This window comes from Arachis hypogaea, chromosome 5 (genome assembly GCF_003086295.3).
Source record: "Arachis hypogaea cultivar Tifrunner chromosome 5, arahy.Tifrunner.gnm2.J5K5, whole genome shotgun sequence".
Lineage (NCBI taxonomy): Eukaryota > Viridiplantae > Streptophyta > Magnoliopsida > Fabales > Fabaceae > Arachis > Arachis hypogaea.
Window position 1 is genome coordinate 3,803,720 of NC_092040.1, and position 19,845 is coordinate 3,823,564.

General features: G+C 31.4%; 2 protein-coding genes across 2 annotated transcripts; both read left to right on the forward strand.

Annotated features, from left to right (window-relative positions):
- Positions 1 to 453: 453 nt before the first annotated feature.
- On the forward strand, positions 454 to 6,512 carry LOC112800261 (rab escort protein 1-like). The gene is made up of 9 exons (XM_025842451.3): positions 454 to 1,961; positions 2,978 to 3,100; positions 3,188 to 3,287; positions 3,724 to 3,762; positions 3,886 to 4,132; positions 4,224 to 4,299; positions 5,024 to 5,216; positions 5,708 to 5,788; positions 6,038 to 6,512. The coding sequence occupies exons 1-9, from the start codon at positions 1,225 to 1,227 to the stop codon at positions 6,131 to 6,133; spliced, it is 1,692 nt and encodes a 563-aa protein (XP_025698236.1). The 5' UTR covers positions 454 to 1,224; the 3' UTR covers positions 6,134 to 6,512.
- A 7,615-nt stretch (positions 6,513 to 14,127) lies between these two features.
- On the forward strand, positions 14,128 to 18,180 carry LOC112800262 (protein RKD5-like). The gene is made up of 5 exons (XM_025842452.3): positions 14,128 to 14,309; positions 14,496 to 14,766; positions 15,505 to 15,752; positions 15,957 to 16,171; positions 17,756 to 18,180. The coding sequence occupies exons 1-5, from the start codon at positions 14,258 to 14,260 to the stop codon at positions 17,957 to 17,959; spliced, it is 990 nt and encodes a 329-aa protein (XP_025698237.1). The 5' UTR covers positions 14,128 to 14,257; the 3' UTR covers positions 17,960 to 18,180.
- Positions 18,181 to 19,845: the final 1,665 nt, after the last annotated feature.

Below are 19,845 nucleotides of genomic sequence, written 5' to 3' on the forward strand. Positions count from 1 at the left end.
ATGAATTTGGAAAGGTTCCTGACCCCAAATAAGGCAAATAGTATACTTGTCGTGCATTTTGAGGTAGAATAAAAGGATCGTAGTGCCTATATTTTCTGGTCACATTTACTTCATGATATTGTAGTTCTTGTGCTTTCGTGTTCTTGTCGCGAACTTGGATCATACCTTGTACGTAGTGCGACCAAAATACTCTAATTGAATTATATTGTGCAACACACTATACCAATCAGAATGACCACCGCCTGAATCCTCAAGAACCCAGACCCCGATGTTATCTGTTTTCTTTCCAACCTACCATTGTAAAGAATGGAACCAAAACCATTAACATTATATATTGGGTAGCTTGTGCCCTTATTTATTGGACCCCAACTAAGTGCAACTAGTTCCGAATCTGTTGTGTCAACTAGGTGCACTTTGATGTATTCTCTGAACCAAGGAAAAAAATTATTTAGTGATGTATTAGGATTTGTTTCTTGGAATAACATAGAATACAATAGGATAAATAACAAAATTTCAGTGTAATGAAGTTTTGATTAGATGACGAATATAGGATCCTCAAAGTTTTAATTTACAAAATTTGGTTCTCCAATTTGGCATTTGTGACTCACGGCAGTCTCTGATCCTATTTTCGTCACAGAACCATTAACGACATGTTAAAATAGACTAACGTCTAATACACTAGACTCCCTATGAATATCTGACATGAAAATTAATTTTTTTACCTCAATATACTCTTTAAGAAGTCTTTAAAATCTTTAAGTGAAATTAGAATTAGGGTTTTAAATATTTCATAAAGAGCAAATTGAGGTTAAAAAACTTCAATTATCATTTCAGCTCTTTAAGAAGTCTTTGAGAAAGAGCTCACTATACTGAATTTATCTGCCAGGAACTGGTCTAAGTCCTCTACTACCATCACTATCATTAAGAAGTTATATAAAAAGATAGAAATTTATAAAATATTTGTTGCATAAAAAAATCTCTCTTCTTTTTGGGGGATGGTTAAAAATATTGTATAGATCCTTATCTAAATTGATTGGGCCGAAGCCCAAAATGGATACCCAATTCCCTAAAGTGAAGATAGCTATTGCTTGACCCAAACAAATCCATGATACCATTCTATCTAAGCCCAAACTTGTCGTTTGCTTTGGCACCAAACTGTCGTCAACTTAGCCACCTCGTTTTACGCCACACGCGGCAAATTGCTTCGACGCGCCGTCGTTCGCGATGGCCGTATCCGAAGCCTCAGCCTACCCTCCCATCGAGCCAACAAACTTCGATCTCATCATCGTTGGCACTGGCCTGCCGGAATCCATTCTCGCCGCCGCCGCATCCGCCGTCAAGAAGACTGTACTCCACCTCGACCCGAATTCCTTCTACGGAAGCCACTTCGCCACCCTCTCCCTAATTGATCTCACTTCTCATCTCAACTCCCATTCCGTCCCCGCACCACCACTACCACCATCTGCCGCCGGATCCGGTGATTCCGATTACGCCGTCGTGGACCTCGTCCACGATCCACTCTACTCCGATATTGAGGTCGAATGGCATGGTTCCGAGGACGAAACCTCGAAGATTCGAGAAGATTCCAGAAAATTCAACATCGATTTGGGAGGACCTAGGGCGCTGTTCTGCGCCGATAGTTGCATCGATCTGTTGCTGAAATCCGGAGCGGCACAGTATCTCGAATTCAAGGGCGTGGATGCGAGCCTCGTGTACGAGCCTAATGGCAGCGGTTTGGCGAACGTGCCGGATTCTCGCGGAGCGATTTTCAGGGACAAGAATCTTTCGCTGAAGGAGAAGAACCAGCTGATGAGGTTCTTCAAGCTCGTGCAGCAGCACCTTGCTGGTGGTGGCGATCAAAGTGAAAGTGGCGGCGACATTCAGAAGATTTCGCAGGAAGATCTGGAGAGTCCATTCGTTAGTTTCCTGGATAAGATGCGGTTGCCGCCAAAGATAAAATCGTATTCACCATTTTCTATATGCTAGTGAGAATTTAATTTTTCATTATTTATTTTATTCTGTTGCATGTTATCATTAATTTGAGGATAATGGGTTTGTGGTTTGAATGTGTTATACGGCAATATCTGCAAGTCCACGTATTAGTGCATATGCTTACTGCAGCATGCTGATTTGATTAGAAAATTAGGGTGTTTTAGTTGCTGAGAATTCCCAGCATTATGGAGATGGCAGTTCTTACAATCCATGGTTGCATTCTGATCTAGTCCCTCAGCATTTAAGAATTGCTAAGCCAAAAATGTAGGGGAAAATGTTTTTGGCCTGTTGTTTCGCTCTTCACAAAGTGAAACTCTTGGCTTCTATTATGGTGCTTTATTGTGATAGTAATTTGAAAAAAAAAAGAAAGATATGAGAAGAATAGGAGGGAGAGTTTCATACCTTATGCTTTGAAAATTAGAATCAAATCACCAAGCTGTCTTGACTTACAATGACAGAATAATAAAAGACCCTTTTGAACACTTAAAATTTTTGTAAAAGATGGATGAGTTAAGGCTTTTCTAGTGTTTGAATTATAGTAACTTTTTCCCTTTCCCTGAAGTTGCTTTGTCCTATCTAAGTCATTGGTTAAACAGTTCAAATCTTAAAATAGTTGGTGGTGGTTCACTTTGTTAGTTGGATGGGGCATTTGATATATTTTTCTTGGGAAAGGTGAAACGAGTACTCCCTTTGTTCTATGACATCTGGTGCTTTGGAAATTTGATAGGTTAAAAAGATCATTGTATTTGGATATTATTAATGTATCTGGATATAGTTATGAAAGTAGTGAATTTCCAAAGCGACAGATGTTGTGGAATGGAGGGATTACCTTTTAGTGCAATGAAGAGAACTGTATCTTGTTTCATCTCTCAGTGGTAATTTTGAGCAAAATTTGCTAAGCTTGGCTGTATGGTGTATATATTGCATGCATGACCTGCTGAAATGCTTCAGTACACTAAGGGCTATGACTTGCTGTCTTCTACAGAATTCTTTTGTATGCTATCGCCATGTTAGATTATGACCAAGACAATAATGAGGTTTGCAAAGATTTGCTCAAGACAAAGGATGGTATTGATCGTTTAGCTCAATACAGCTCATCTGTTGGAAGGTAAGTTCTAATTGAATTGCTTTCATGCTTTGAGGTTGCCTGACTTGTTATGGGAACATGTTTAGATACTTACCTTGGTTCGCACAGGTTTCCTAATGCACCAGGGGCTTTGCTTTATCCTATTTACGGTGAAGGAGAACTACCACAAGCTTTCTGTCGCCGTGCTGCTGTCAAAGGTTGCATTTATGTAAGTTCCAGTAGATTTAAAATATTTAACTGATATTCTCTCCAAAAGTTGCGTATCTTTGTTCAACCATTATTTTAAACAGTGATTCTGTGTATATCAAATGCTTCTTGTTTGTATTTTGTTCATTTTTATTTGTCAAATCTCTTCTCTCTCTCTCTCTCTCTCTCTCTCTCTCTCTCTCTCTCTCACACACACACACACACACACACACACACACAGTGAAGAGGTTATCTTTGTTGAATTATTGCCATGGAAGTGGTAATCCTCTATTTTTTGGGTTAGCATGAAATTCATTTATCTCTTATCTGTTCTTGATAATAGTTGGAATTTCTCTAATATTTTGTTGGCAAACTAAAAGATATGGTTAACTCTTTTGTTGCTTCCATGTATTCAAAAATATTATGTAGTTTCTTATATGTTAAAGCTTCTGATTCAGGTTCTCAGGATGCCAGTTACTTCTCTGCTTATTGATAAGGTGCAGAAATATATCTTTGTATTGTTCTTTTTTGTAATACATTTCTGTGAGAAGAGATGAGGTGAAGAGGTTGGTCAACTTTGTTGGAATTTCACCTTTTGTCATTTTTAAATCAATGCGCAGGTTACTGGGTGTTATAAAGGTGTCAGACTAGTTTCAGGTCAAGATTTATATAGCCATCAGCTAATCATGGATCCGTCATTTGTGATTCCATCACCACTGTCCCCATCTCTAGGCGATTTTCCCAGAGAGAAGATCCAATTATTGAGTCAGAGAGATTTGAAAGGAATGGTGGCCAGGGGGATATGCATCACAAGGAGTTCCATAAAGCCTGATTTATTAAATTGCTCAGTGGTGTATCCCCCTAGATGTAAGAGATTTAAATACTGCATTTTATTTGGCAGAGGCACATGATAAAATGAGAAAGAAATTAATTTTTTTTTCTTTCATTCCCCCAATAGCTTTGTATCCTGAACAAGTGACGTCGGTCAGAGCTCTTCAAATAGGATCAAACCTTGCTGTTTGTCCCGCGGGCACGTAAGTTTTCCTCTAAATAATCACCGACATACACTTATTATGCATTTGGTTTTCCTTTAAATTTCCTTTTTACCTTTCCTTAAACCTTCTATTTATTTTTATTTTAATACTTCTAGATTTTGTTTATATAGTATTGGCTGGGATTTGGCACAGTATCATAATGTATTATGTAGTAGACCAGTGGCTTTAAAAAATTACTTTTGTACTGTGGTTCCCTTAGTTTATATATTTTGTCACAATCTGATGTTTGATGATTGTTTTCTGTCTTAGAGGCTGACTTGATACAAAAGACGCTTGTTCTTCTGAGAGAAGATTCACAGACTTAGATCCGTATCCTTATATCCATTCCATCCAACTTTGAAAACAAATAATGAAGTTGTATATATATATATATATTCCCTTCCTCATATTGCTCTAGAAGGGATCGTTATCGTTAATGCTATATACATTTCATTTATAGGCATAATTTGTAAGGTCGTTGCTTCAACAAGTCAACCTAGATGCTCCTTTTGCTGTTTAACTATCACTTCAACCTTTGATTGTGATTACCAGTCCACCAATGGTGCTTCCTCCATTGTCAGACATTGTCTAGATAAAGACATGCCCCCTTCTCAAAGAGATCATGTCTTGTATTTGTTTGTAGTTGCTCCCACGTCTATATCTTTTTGTTAGCTTACTCATATTCGTTATTCAAAACTACTAATGGTGCTTTTATATCTTGCAGCTTTATTTTATACTTCTCCACTGTGTGCAATGATGCTGATGAAGGAAAGAAGTTATTAAAAGCAGCCATGAATGCTCTTCTTACACCGCCTGTGTCTGTAACCTCTGAAAGTAATCCAATTGTTCAAAGTGATAATGAAGATGTAAAACCCATTGTGCTCTGGAATGCATTTTATATCCAGAAAGTATTCACGGTGTGCCTCTAATCCTGACTAGTTCGCATGTTGCTTTCCCTGATGTGTAGTTTTACCTGCAAATATTGTTGATCACTCCTTTAAATGTATTATTTTGAGATAGTATTGACATAGGTTCCCCCCTTCTCTATCTCCGTATATTAAAAGAATAAAATAGGGTAATGATTGTCACTTCTATTTTCTATAATGCCACTCCATACTTGATTTTTTTGCCTTGTATGTTTGCATGAATTTGTTAAAAAATGAGTAATATTATCAAAATATGAGTGACAATATCAATTCTCCAAAATAAAATATGGAAATCAATTGAAATGTTGAGAGTTAAGAGTATTATATGGTCCTTCTGGGTCACATACCGTAATTGTCTTTATAGAGCACGACCAATAGTGTCTTAAGAATCTTTGCATATCAAATTTCATACAAACAGAAGCATTCTGTAGCATTGATATAGACTTTCTTGGCTTATGGATGTACTGTTCTTTCAATCCCAGGGTAAATTTGACTCTATGACCTCCGCTCCAACACCAGATGGAAATCTAAACTACGCTGACATTTTAGATGCGACTGAGAAGGTATGCCTTTTATTTTCTTAGGTTAAAATATAATCTTTTCTTCTGTGTTATGCCTTGCATGTATAACTTTATTTGACTGCTACTCAAATAGCTTCCCCTTGCATTTGTATATTCTTGTTTAAAAGAAAAGAAAGGGATATTTTTTCTGCATTCAAGTCTTTGCGATAATTAAGGACCAAAATAAATTATGATCATATTAATTAATGATTAGCATATTTGCTGATGCTTATTCATTTGGTGGCGTGACAGCTATTCGGTCAAATGTACCCAGATCAAGCATTCTTTCCAAAGACAGAATCACCTGAAGATACTATGGATGAGAATGGAGTGATTATGGAAAGCTAATCGAAGGTCAAGTAGACTGATCTTCTCGCAGGACTGCAACACCAATCATGTGATCTGGGTGACAGTAAGTTGTGAAGTTAGATATATGCATCTCCCAATTTGTAGATTTAGGTAAGAAGGTCGCAAGTCAAAATTTTGGGAGAACAAAAACAAAGAGGTCATCAGGCTCGGAAAAAAAAAAAAACTACTGAGTCTATAATGTTTATCTGAGCAGACAGATTCTGATTTGGTGCTGTATATATCACTTTCAAGCCATGTATGTTGTGGACAAGTTGCAACTTAAAAATGATTCTACTGTATAGCACTATTGTTGTACAAGCATATTTAATTTTCAAGACATTAACGATAAATGGATTGTTTCTCTTACAAGTTACAACAATAAGCTGCTGAATTTCGAGTTTTTGCCAATGTTTACTTTTTGAGTCTGGAGATTCATTTCATGCACAGATAAAACGGCTCGCCGAAGAATGACAAATCAGATAGCCGAAAGAGAATTATATATATATATATATATATATATATATATATATATATATATATATATATATTATCAATTTACCATAAAATAAAATGCATCCTCTCTACAATTAAAAATGTGTGGGAGAATTAAAAATATATGAGTAGGATGTAAATGAAGTTTGACTTATTTAAGTTTTTATTCTGTTATTGGTATAACATATATATTAAAATACAAAATACACATTAAGAATGAATTAAATTATGTATATTTATATATATATTAAAATACAAAATACACATTAAGAATGAATTAAATTATGTATATTTATATATAGTGACTGATTTGATAATTAATTTTTTATGTGTATATAATATTTTTCCTTTTTTAGAGTACTTGTTTTTTTTTTTTTTTATTTGTAACCTTATTTGGTAGCTTAGGTAGCTTTCTTTTGCAACCACAACTATACTATTTTGGTTCAATATGTATAATTTTTTATCTTAGGAAGTAGTTGATGAAATGTTCCTTTTGGTTATATAAATTACTAACTATATACTTAAGGTCTAGAAGCTCTATTTTTATCAATTATTTACATGACTATATTCATATTAAGAGTTTTATTTTTAGATATGAGAAGGAGGAAGAAATTTGATGGAGGAACCATTTTGACTTATAATTTAAAATCGAAGGACCATTTTAATTAATTTAACGTGTCATATAAAATTTTTGTTAGCCTGTTAATTTGGTGATTGCTATCTTTTAAAATAAAATACTATTTAATTATTAAGTTGTAAAATGTAAACATTAGAGAGAGAAGTAAATTAGTGTATTAGGGAAGCTGTTCACGTCCACATTTTGTTCCTCAATTTGAACCTTTAAGATATAATTTAAAAATTAAGAATTGATGACTGCGTCAAAGATGTACTTGCTATTACTAATACTAGTATATCGGAGAATTTTGAATTGATTAGTTTAAGTAATCTCAGATTGTAGAACAAAAGAGTATCTCGAATCTACATCGAGGTATTGACGGCCATTCTCAAATATCGCAGAACCGAACGGAATATGATAAGATAAAATGGAGGTAGAAGGTTTATGGGTCGTGAACTTCTTTTTTTGGAGAAAAAACAATGACGGTATTCGGAGAATAAGCATCGATTAATTCTGTGCCAATAAACGATTCAGATTCAAGAAAAATAGCGTCTGTAGACAATATGTAAAAGAATCTCACTTTAGTCATGTAATCAGTCTACCATTTTGCATTTTTGCCCGTTTGAGAGAGTTTAAGTTAGCTATTTGCCCAAGCTAATTGGAAGGTAGATAGATTTGTGTTGGAGTTGATCAAAAGTAGCTTATAAATCAGCTGGTATTAAATTAGGTCATCTAGTTTGATTTATTTTTTATTTCAGTCTATCTTTAACATTTGTTTTTAAATTAAAAAAAACTAAAAACTAACAAAATATTAAATTTTAATTTTTATACAAAAAATCAATATTTCTACATAATTATATATGTATTCTTAAAAAATCTATTTTTAATAATATTGGTATAATTTTAATTTTGATATACTATCGGTATAAAACGTTTTACATAATTATCCAATTACATTTATTCTTTTAGATGACCATTTAAGTTATCAATATAAGATGTAGTTATGTTTGCTAGCGTTATGCTATATAATTAGATGCACGTACAAAACTATTTTACACTAATAATGCATCAAAAATAAATTTTATTTGTATAATTTTATATTATGTAATAATATTTTTAACAAATATAGTTATTTAAGATATTTTAAATTTTAATATGAAATATACTATTATATGTCAAGTAATATAAAATATTAATTATTTTATATTTTATTTATTGCAATAAAAAATAACATCTTAATATGAATTTATTTTTAATATAATAAAAACGTTACTCATATCATTAATCAATTTCAATTAATAAAAATATTTATAATTTTTTATGTATTAATATTTTTTGTATTTATTTAAAATATATTATATAGAAATAGATATTTATTTATTTATATACTAATATGTTCTATATTTATTAAGATCTATCAATATTTTTTATAGCATTTTTAGTTTTTATAAAATTTAATTATTTATAAAAAATAGCATATTAAATGCACATAAATTATTTGGGTTCATTTTAGACAAATGTTTTTTTTATAATTAACATTTTATAATGGTATTTAAAAGTGGCACATGAATTAAATTTACAAATAGCAAAGGTACTTGTTATTGGTATTTAGAAGAAAGGTTTGTAAGATGCATAGTTACATTTTTTAATTGTAGTTAGCTTTGTGTCACGGTCTTGGACACACTCTAATATTATTGTGTCGACACTTGAACTTATTCAACATTTTGAGTTAAGACAAAGTCAGTCTAACCCTCAATACTTAGCAAGAAAGTTAAGAATACAATAAAACACAAGAGAAAAGAAGTTTTGGTGGAAGAACACTTTATTACTCAAGTGTCTATTACAAATGACTCACACATAACTCACTCTAACTCTCACCTCCTATTTATAGCCGTCCACCTCCTCAATGGATGGTTAAAATTAAATATAATTAACGGTCCAAATTAATCATCTAGAACTTTCATTACAAATATTTATCCTACCACTACTTTCTGAATACTTCTAGATTATTCCATACTACTCTTCATACTTCTATATACATTCACACTCTTCTAGAATATTCTATGACCTCCCAGAGTCTTCTAGAACCTTCTAGAGTATTCCGAGACCTTCTAGGACATTCTAGAACGTTCCGGAACCTTCTAGAGCATTCTCAAATACTCCAAAAAACTATATAAACACTGTTAAATCTAACCTAAAATTTACCGTGACATTCTCTCCCCACCTAATGTGCAAACGTCCTCGTTGTGTTCTGCTCATAATGGCGCTATAGGTGTTCTTGGAATTGTCATAGATCTTCATGAGCTTTCTAACTAGCTTCAGTTATCGGGAGCCCTTTCCACTTGATCAAGTATTGAATACTTGGTGCTACCCCTCTTCGTCGCACGACACGATTAGCTAAGATCTATTCGATTTCCTTATCAAAGGATCTAATCACCACGGGCGGAGCACGACTCGAGTCACCTCTACGCGGTTCGTCTTGGTCTCCATAATATGGTCTAAACATACTCACATGGAAGACTGGGTAGATCTTCATATAGGGAGGGAGTTGTACTTTGTAAGCAACCTTCTCAACACGTCCAATGATCTCAAATGACCCTTTGTATTTGCAGATTAAACCCTTATGAACTTTGCGAAAGGTTTTGAATTGTTGTGGAAGAAGTTTGATCATTACCTTGTCTCCCACTTGATAGCTTACATGCCTCATCTTATCTGCCCATTTCTTCATCCTCTTGGCAGCTTTGTCGAGGTAAGAACGAGTGACATCTGCTTGTTCTTCCCATAACTTAATCATATGATAAGCTCAAGGGCTCTTCCCTGAGTAAGAAGAAGAAAGAGAATGAGGTGTAAGCGGCTTTTGTCCAGCACAATTTCGAATGGGCTTTTCCTTGTGGACTTGCTCCTTTGCAAATTGTATGAAAATTGAGCAATGTTGATGAGTTTTGTCCAATTATTTTGATTAGCGTTTACAAAATGTCTCAAATAACACTCAAGTAAGACATTCATTCTCTCAGTCTGCCTATCGGTTTGAGGATGGAAGCTTGTTGAGAAATGAAGCTCCGACTCAAGGAGTTTGAACAGCTCTGTCCATAGTCGTCTTGTGAAGTGTGGATCTCGATCACTAATAATGTTTTTAGACAATCTCCAGTACTTCACCACATTCTTGAAGAATAGCCGTGGTGCAAGTATTTCACTTTTTAAATTTAGAAGTATTTACAAAGTTATAGTAGGATAGATATTTGTAATGAAGATTTTAGATAATTAATCTGGACCGTTGATTAGATTTAATCCTAATCATCTATTAAGAAAAGTGGATAGCTATAAATAGGAGGTGAGAGTTAGTTTGAGTTATATATGAATCACTTATAATAAACACTTGAGTAATAGAATATTTTTTTCACCAAAACTTTTTTTTTGTGTTTTCTTGTATTCTTACTAGATACTGAAAGTTAGGTTGACTTAATTTTAATTAAGTTAAGTAAATCTGAATATCAATACAATAACATTAGAGTGTATCTAAAATCGTAATATTTGGCTATTTGAATAAAAAATTCAAATGAGATATAACATCAATTTATACTACTACTCTCCTAGCCTACGCATTGACATTGTTAATTTCAGCAGATCAGTTATGTCAATACACACTTAACAATTTATTCGCATCATGAATATGGTGTTCTATTTTTTTTATTAGGAGAGTACCTAGTAATTTTCCATTAGCATGTTCTGTTATATATACCAATTTAATATCGGGTATTTAATAATGAGTCATTTCCTCAAAAAGTGCGTAATATAAAATTTTTACTAGTTTCCTACATTATACCTCCATTGCTCTACTACTTTGGAAAAGGAAACATCCTTTTATGTCAAACACGAATACAAAGAGAAGGTGAATTTTAGCCTGCGCCTGTTCAAAAGAGGCGTCTGGAACGCCTTGTACTTTCTGACACAGGTTTGTCGGTCATTTGTAAGTTTATACTCATTTTCAGTTTTGATCACTAGATATAGTACTATCTGAATTTAGACCACTTTTATTATTAATAGTTAGAAAATAGCCCCACAATTTCATGAAGCTTTTTTTTGGACCGTGACTTGCTCTTCTAGTCTTCTATAATAATGGGCCAGCCCAATTTTTTGCAACATTAAATGACTATTAAAAGTCTAGTTTGTACTTATCATAAAAAAAAAAGTCTAGTTTGTACTTAACCAAAAAAAAAAAAAGTCTAGTAGTAGTATGTGAAAAAATATACTTCACATTAGTTACATGAATTCTATACATATAATTATGTAACAGTCGTACTATATGAATAACAATTTTTTTTTAAAAAATCATGAAATATGTTATTTCTTTTTTTTTTAGAATTTTGCTATCATAGATTCTAAAAACATTAGTTAAACATATAATAAAAAAAATATTTTAATATTATTTATTACAATTTTTTTTTACATTTTTAATATAGGATAGCAAAACCCTTCTTTTTAAAACATGGAAAATGAAAATTAAAATATTGACATGCATTAATAACTAACTGGGTTTTATTAAGTAAACAATGACTTTTGTAAACAAAGCAAATAATGGGTTTTAGCATTGACCCAATAAAGTAAAAAAATACTCCATCTCAAATTAGCTCTTAAACTTTAATATTGGGATAACCATCTGCACACCTAGTGAATTGAATATCCAACCATTGTTAACTGTGTATGAGTAAATCGAATAAAAAAAATAACCATCTAATTAAAAATAATGAACATAATTATCTGCATACCTATTGAATTAAACATTTGACATATCCATTATTCACATTATTTAGTATTCTCATTATCTACCTAAACTTTTCCTAACTAAAGCTAACCATTATTTGAATGCTTTCATTACATCAAATTGTTTTCATTTGCTTCATTTCCTTTAAATTTGATGGCTATAAATCCGTAGTACAAGAGTTTACTTAGCATGTCTTGTTAAGATTTTTATTAATAAAAAATTAATAGTCTTTATTTAAATAAATATAAAAATTTTTCAATTAATAAATTTAATATATGTGATAAACGTTCGCTAATATAATCTTGGTGAAAACTATTTAAGGAAGTGGACAATTACTAGTTATATTTCCCGTAATAATTAATGTGTCGTGATTTCACTAATGCATTTTGAACGACAAAATGTTCCAATAAATACCATGCTTAAATTAGTATTCACAAATTCACGAACAAAAAAGGAGTTGACAACTACATAATATTGTTCTATAGAATTAGAATCAAATTTCATAATTGTTAAAATCATTTTTTAAGTCAACTCCAAAAAATAACTTATTGAAATATTTAATTTTTTGGTACTGAATAAATTATTTAAATAATTCTGCATTTTTTAACAAAAACAACTCTGTTTTTGGTTAACACAAAACAACTAAATTTGTTTATGGCTATACACACAACAATCATTTAATTCTTAATATTTGCCTATGGTTCAGTTTGTTACAATTTTTCTTGTCCAGTGTGCAAAAATATTCTCACAAAAAACGTATCACTTTTCTAATATATTCACACATTTTTTTTTTGTCAAGAATATATTCACACATTTAAAGGGCATTCCTTACCAACCAAAAATGTATTCATACATTTAATTAGCCCAACTAAAAAGTCCACTGGACCACCAAAAACTGAAAACATGTTTACACATTTAACATCTAATGTATGTATATTACATTTTCACCACAAACACAAGAGGCCATAACGTAATTATAAAAATACAGGATAAAACTGGATGGAAGTCACATAAATACACGTCATTGTCACATAAAAATACGTGTCTGTTGCATAGAAAGCCACAGCAACAAAAAAGGACAGGCGTTCCAGATGCCTCTTTTGAACAGGCGCAGGCTAAAATTCACCCAAAGAGAAAGATAAGGTAGATGTACAATATTTTAACAGTTTGACGAATCAGTAGTATATATATTTTTTTAATTATTTGGTGGATTAGTATTCTGTACTCTATATATTTTTTATTTTTAAATATTTCTAAAATTAGTTGTTTAGAATTAAAATATTTATTATATTCTTTATACTAGTTTTAAAATTAATTCTAAAAAATATATTTTTTTAGTTTTTTATTTTTGATTTTTTTATAATTTTATAATAATTTAATATCAATCCAAAAATAAAATAAACTCAAATTAAAACAATAAAATAAAAATGTTTTAGTCCAAATAAAATTTTAATGTGTCTTTTTTTTAGTTAAGAAGTACTAAAATTTTATATACAATTTTAATCAAAGAGTATTAAAATTTCGTATTATTTTAGAGTACTAAATCAAGTGCTGAGTATTTATACATAAATATTTTTATTTAAAAATAAATAAATAATAATTAAGATATAAATACTTAAATTTTACTTTTATTGTTTTTGCATAAAAGATTCTTTAAGACAAAACTGAATGGCTTCATGGTTATTTAAGAAACTGATGTGATTTTAATAATTTGCGTTACTCAACTCAATAGTACTCTCTTTTACTCTTTTTGCTCCATCTACACAAGTTAATAGCCTCATTTATCTCACAATAATAACTATTTGATTCGCTAACAATTTTTAAGTTACATTTAAATAAAGGAGCATTTTCTAACTAGCAACATTCTTTTTAATTTTTTAATTATTTTTTTATGAATTTATTTTTGTATAACTAAATATTTTTTCAAAATTATTTAGTTGTATAAAATTATTTAATTTAAACATACAGGCTTATATATAGGAATAGAAACATATGATTAATGGCCTTAATGCAAGTAAAAAAAATTTGCCTTTAAGACTTGCAGATCAAGCTTCATTGATCATTAAAAAAAAAGTTAAAAAAGAAAAATAAAAACACGTTCTATTTTGGCTTTGACATGATTTTAAACTGATCCCAAACCAACTAAGAAAAGCGGAGAGTCATGCAAACTTAACACTTTAAAAGCCGCTTCCTTTCCCTCATTTCGTTCTCCCTTTCTTTCTTTCTCTCTCTTAGTCATGCTGTCTTCTTCAGCATGGATTCCTCACTCAGCATCCTCTTAGTCTTCAACAACACCATCCAACCAGGTACTCAACCCTCAAACTTCAAACCTCACCATACCCATGCATTTCATCACTCAAATTTCATAACTTCCACATTTCTCCGTTCAAAAAACTGTGATTTCTTCTGGTGGGGTGGTGCCAAACGTTGCAAGTTTTCAATTTTTATCTTGTTTTTGTTGTTTTATTTTGTTGGGGTGTGTGCATTTGCAGAGTTGTTCAGGAGCGTGCATGTGTATTGCAGAGAATTATTGGATGGGGACGAAAGGGAGGAAGAAGAAGTGGTAGTTGAGAGGGAGTTTGTGTTATCTGAGAGTGGCTTCTACGTGGAAATGAAGTGCACTCCAATTCTCACATCACTCAAGCTTTGTGTTGATGATGTTTGTGAAGGTTACAAGAATGGTGTGTGGCTTTGTGTCTTTGCGTTTCATGCTGATCACACGCCTCAATTCACACACATTCCTTCAATTTTGTTGTTCGCCAGGTAGTGCCTATTTGCTGTTTGATATAATTTCTCTTTGAATTATGTGATCATTATTTCCCCATTTTCAGAAATTTTGAATTGGTCCATTTGATTGAACAGTTATTTTCTGTGTTTTGTGTTTTCCCTTCCCACTGTACACCTAAATTGATCAATCTACTGGGAATCAAATGGACCAACCTAGTGTTTGTAGAAAAAAGTCATTTAGAGAAGCCAATTGTTGTAACATTGGAAAATTAAATCAGGGTGAGTGCTGCATAAATGTTTAACAAAGCTTTTAGTTGTACTTTTCAAGTTGTAATTGGATGTGGATCTCCCCTGTTTCTTCCTTTGAGAAAATAGAGAGTTCTTTTATGAGAGTGAAACAATGTTTCGGTACGAAACTGGTTGACCCTTATAAACTGTTTCTTTCTATCTTTGTAACAGCAATATCTACCAGCTGATCCACATTTGTTTATCCAGTCTAGTTTGTTGCAGTGGATAACTGTACACTGTAATATAGTGGACCGAAAGTGGAGTAGGTGTATATTCCTTTATTTATATTCTTTTATTTTTCTTAGTCCTGAATATGTTTCTTGATTTATTGTTTATCCTGGGAAATAAGCAATGGCTACTCAGACTGAACACATTTGGTTGAAGCAACATATTTTTCATGTTATATGAAAATGTGAGCAGGTCTAGTAATCTTATATCATATTCTAACTCTCTATTATCATAACTTAATTTTATTTATCCTTTCAGAAACTCAAAACTCAAGGCAATTCCCAACTTGCTTAATGATCTCCAGATTATATACAAGCTGGAATTGAAAGCAGAAGTCAAAGATGATCTGCTAGATTCTTCAAAGGAAGAATCACAGGGAAATAGCGATGGTCACCAATCACCACAGAAAGCCTTGCCAGTATTTAATCAGGATCTAAATTGCCTTCCTTTGGATGAAGACACAACTGAGTTGATCGACAAGAAGACAAATGTTGAAAGCTTACCAGGTTCAGAGTCGGTCTTCTCTTAATCCAATAGTAATAGACATAACTGTCTAGCACAGTTCACTCGATATGGATAAAATTATAGTGCAGTAGATATGTTAGCCAGATGATCTCTGCTTGCCCAGCCTATGCTAAATTCTCCGTCTCATTTATGAAGATTCCAATTGTAGAGTTAATCATCTCATTTGATTAGATGAATGGTTGCAGGTTTTGGAGCAAAGAAAAGGAGGGCGCAAAGCGACCACATAGCGAAAATTGCTTTACCAGATTTGGTCAAGTACTTTGATGTGCCAATTGTAGAAGCGTCAAGAAATCTGAATATTGGGCTTACAGTTCTCAAGAGAAAGTGCAGAGAATTTGGTATTCCCCGCTGGCCACATAGGAAGATAAAATCACTTGACAATCTCATTCATGATCTTGAGGTCCTTCTTTCTTCCTCTTATTTTATTATGAAGATCTTACTATTCTTAATGTCAAGCTATTTGTATACAAATTTCTGGATGACTTTTATCCATATACCTACCTCTTAAAGATCACATATTTGAACAGAAATCAAACATTTATGTGCATCTACCTAACATATCTCTTGAACTAATAATATTGCTAGAAACGTAATGATGAAATGAATGGTAAAATTTGTTTTTTAAGGTAGAATGGTTGAAAACTTTTATTGCTTTCTATCTTTCACTTAAGTATTATTCATAATAGACTGATAGTTTAAAGTTCTTTAAAATCTGGCTAGTGTGCATGGTGTAAGTTTTACATTTTTAAGACATGAAGACTCTCTGCATTTTTTCTTGTAGAACATTTGATGGAGGTATCAAGTATGTTGAAGTGCACTTCAAATCATCATAAGTGGGCTTGTAATCCTTGCTTAGTTTATATTTTGTGAATATTGTTAATTTTATGGTCTTGTTCTGGTGTTCATAAAGGTCTAATTTGTTGCATTCCAGTTTTTCTAAAATCTTGAAATAAGAAAAAGTAAAATGATTATGGAAGAGAAGAGGAATTGGGTTATGTGGTTTTATCCTGTGAGCTACAACACTTGATAAGCATAAATAATGACATGAATTTGGAAGATGGAGATGATCATTTAGTGTGCCCTATATTTTGCTGAATAATTCAATATTTTCTGTTCTTTGGTATACATTCTTTAAAATTGATTTGAAATTTAGACATGATAATATAGTATTTGAAGTTTTCTTAGATCGTTAACATTTGACTTCAATGCATAACTTAAAAGTTGGAGATGAGAATGTCACACTAGATGATTTGGTTATATCTTGTGAAGAAGGTCTATAGAAGACTTAATGAGGAAAATAGATTAGATATAAGGGAGACAAAGAACACTAGGAAAAGCTAAGCACTACAAGGTTAATGATTTGATGCTAAGGCAATATTAATCTGTGTTACGGCCCAATTTGGTAAAGCTTTTTGGAGACGTGCAAACTGCAAAGCACAAGTACTCCACCTTGTGTTTGGTAAATAAAAAAAATCTTGTGCTTCTGTTTTTAGTTTTGTAAATTTATGGGTGCTTTAAAAGCACTAATGACAGATAATTTTCAAAGCTAGTTTGTGCTTTTCAAAGTTAACAAGTCTAATATGACCTTATGCATTTTTTTGTAGCTTATGCATATTAAAAGTTACTTTTATTTTGATTTACCAAACATAGCTAATACAAATCTTGAAAAATTAAAGTTTTATCAAATCGGGCCGTAACTGACTCATCTAGACGTCTACTGGACAAGACTTGGTTGTTATAGTTTGTTCATAGATTTTTTTTTCCTGTGTTGTTTTTTTCCCTATATTTGAAGGCTTTTGAGTGTGGTTTATTATGATCTTTGCCTCATGCTTTGTTTAGTTATTTACTTTTTTATGCTTCAACTGCGTTTTGAATAAGTGGTCCCTGAGTAAAATCTTTTGGACAGCCTTGTACTCCCTACAAAGTTATAATTTGGAGTCCACACTGCGGAACATTCCCTAACTTATACAGAGGTTTCGTGCAGGAAGAGGCGAAACACCAAGAACCAAAGGACAAGGTGGCAGCGATGGCGATGGTGAGGAGGCAAAGGATGTTGGAATGCGAAAAGGAAAACATGGAGAAGAAGCCCTTCATGGACATACAAACTGAGACCAAGAGATTCAGGCAAGATGTGTTCAAGAGAAGGCACAGAGCTAGAGCTGTTGAAAAACATAGTTCTGCAGTTTAAAGCACTTGGCACTTTTTTCAAAAGAGTTAAAAAGAGACAAACAAAATCATAGTTTGCAGTAGCAGATTTATAGTTTAATACTGAAACCTATACTGTTTTCTGCTTCTTATGGCCAATTTGGCCCCTTTTTTATTTTATTTTATTTTGTTTTTTACATATATATGAATTTTAATTTCAATATCTGCTAATATATCCTTGGAGCTCAGTTCCTATCTTCTATATAATACAGTATGAGCTGTATTAGGCTTAAACTTCTCTCTCAGACTTTAATTTTGAAGATGTTTCTTATTTGTATTATTTCTGAATTTAATTTTTAATGTATTGTTGGTGTTAATAATTTTATATGTATATCTAATTACAAAATATCACATTAATAAATTATAAAAATTAAATATAATTTAATAATTATATAAAATATTTTACATTATTAATGTATTCAAATTAAACTTGCCTTAGGAGTCGAGTGATGTCTAAACCTTAAAGATGGTATTAGAACTTAGAAGTTTCGTCTTTAAATTTTAAGATGATACATATATACATTGTCACACGTGCTATGCTACCTTTATTGCTTGTGCCTAAGTAGAAAAGAAAAAGGAAGCCATAAAAAATCTACAAAAAATTTAGATGTTGAAAAAAATGTTCTTAAGAAAATTAAATCAACAAAAACACCCTTAAATGATTTTAGAAAACAAAAATAATTAAATATTACATATATTTTGAAAAAAATACAGATTGAACTTTATTTAAAAATGAGATTTTTTTTTAAATTTAATGATCTTGTGTTTTGAAAGAGTTTTAGAAATCAAATTTTATTCTGATTTTATATATATATATATTTTTAAATAGTTATACAAATAATTTTTACAGAAAATCATATCACATGTCTAAGCTTGTCAAATACCCAAAAAAAATGTATTTTTTAATTATTTTTATCGCGTTTATAAATTTCTAAAGCGTTTTTATAGTTTTAATCTTTTAAAAATATTTCTAAATCTTTTAAGGTCATTTTTAGTAGCTACTGAATAAAAATATATTTTGACTTTAATTCTTTCATATTCATTTATAAATTTAATATCGATACGGGTGGACCAGTGTGTGAAAGAAATTGATGTGTCTTTTTCAGCGAAGTGCTAAACAACTAAGTAAGTATTGTGTTAAGATTTTAGTCAAGTCATGGCGATTGTTTGCTTGGATTGAATTTGTTTTTCAAATATAGAAAATACAACAAAGAAATATATGAATAAACATGTTCCTTTCACGTGCTCATAATTAATATCGTTTCATTTATGTACCTCATTTTCTCTCAAAATCACATACTTAATTAGTATCTTATTCTCTTAAGTATTTAGTTGGATAATTGATTCTTCCTTTAGATACGGATCCAAAATAATTTAATTTGTTGAAAGACAAAGCTTATCCATTTTGCAATTTTTTTTTTAAAGTTCAAATACTATTAGTCATTGCTATTTATTGTAGTCCCTCCCCTCCAAATAAAAAAAATTAAAATTTTTTACTAATAATAATCTTATTATGTTTTTATGTATATTTTTATTTTTTAAGATATATATTAACTATTTTTTTTTCAAACTTGTATTTAGCAAAATTAACTCACATGGGCTACTCTTAAAATTTTAATTATTATATATGTACATTTAATATTTTTTATATTAACGTAATATTTCAAATACACTCTATCTTATTTTACATAATATATACTACAATAACCTCCCCTAAAATAATAAATTTAGGATATAAAAAGGATTTACAAATAAAATGATTAATAGCACAGTAAATAAATAATCACAAATATTCAATTCAATTTTAGAATTTCTTGGATGTGTTTTTTCTTGGTCACCATATATATGATGTTACTTTCACAGTTCACC

What these genes read in the sequence shown, in the direction of transcription:
- LOC112800261 (XM_025842451.3), top strand. Translation starts at nt 1,225, where the DNA reads ATGGCCGTATCCGAAGCCTCAGCCTACCCTCCCATCGAGCCAACAAAC. An exon ending in TACAGCTCATCTGTTGGAAG is followed by an intron (nt 3,101 to 3,187) that starts GTAAGTTCTAAT and finishes TGGTTCGCACAG; the next exon opens with GTTTCCTAATGCACCAGGGG. An exon ending in TTTTAGATGCGACTGAGAAG is followed by an intron (nt 5,789 to 6,037) that starts GTATGCCTTTTA and finishes GTGGCGTGACAG; the next exon opens with CTATTCGGTCAAATGTACCC.
- LOC112800262 (XM_025842452.3), top strand. Translation starts at nt 14,258, where the DNA reads ATGGATTCCTCACTCAGCATCCTCTTAGTCTTCAACAACACCATCCAA. An exon ending in AAATGTTGAAAGCTTACCAG is followed by an intron (nt 15,753 to 15,956) that starts GTTCAGAGTCGG and finishes GAATGGTTGCAG; the next exon opens with GTTTTGGAGCAAAGAAAAGG. An exon ending in ATCTCATTCATGATCTTGAG is followed by an intron (nt 16,172 to 17,755) that starts GTCCTTCTTTCT and finishes GGTTTCGTGCAG; the next exon opens with GAAGAGGCGAAACACCAAGA.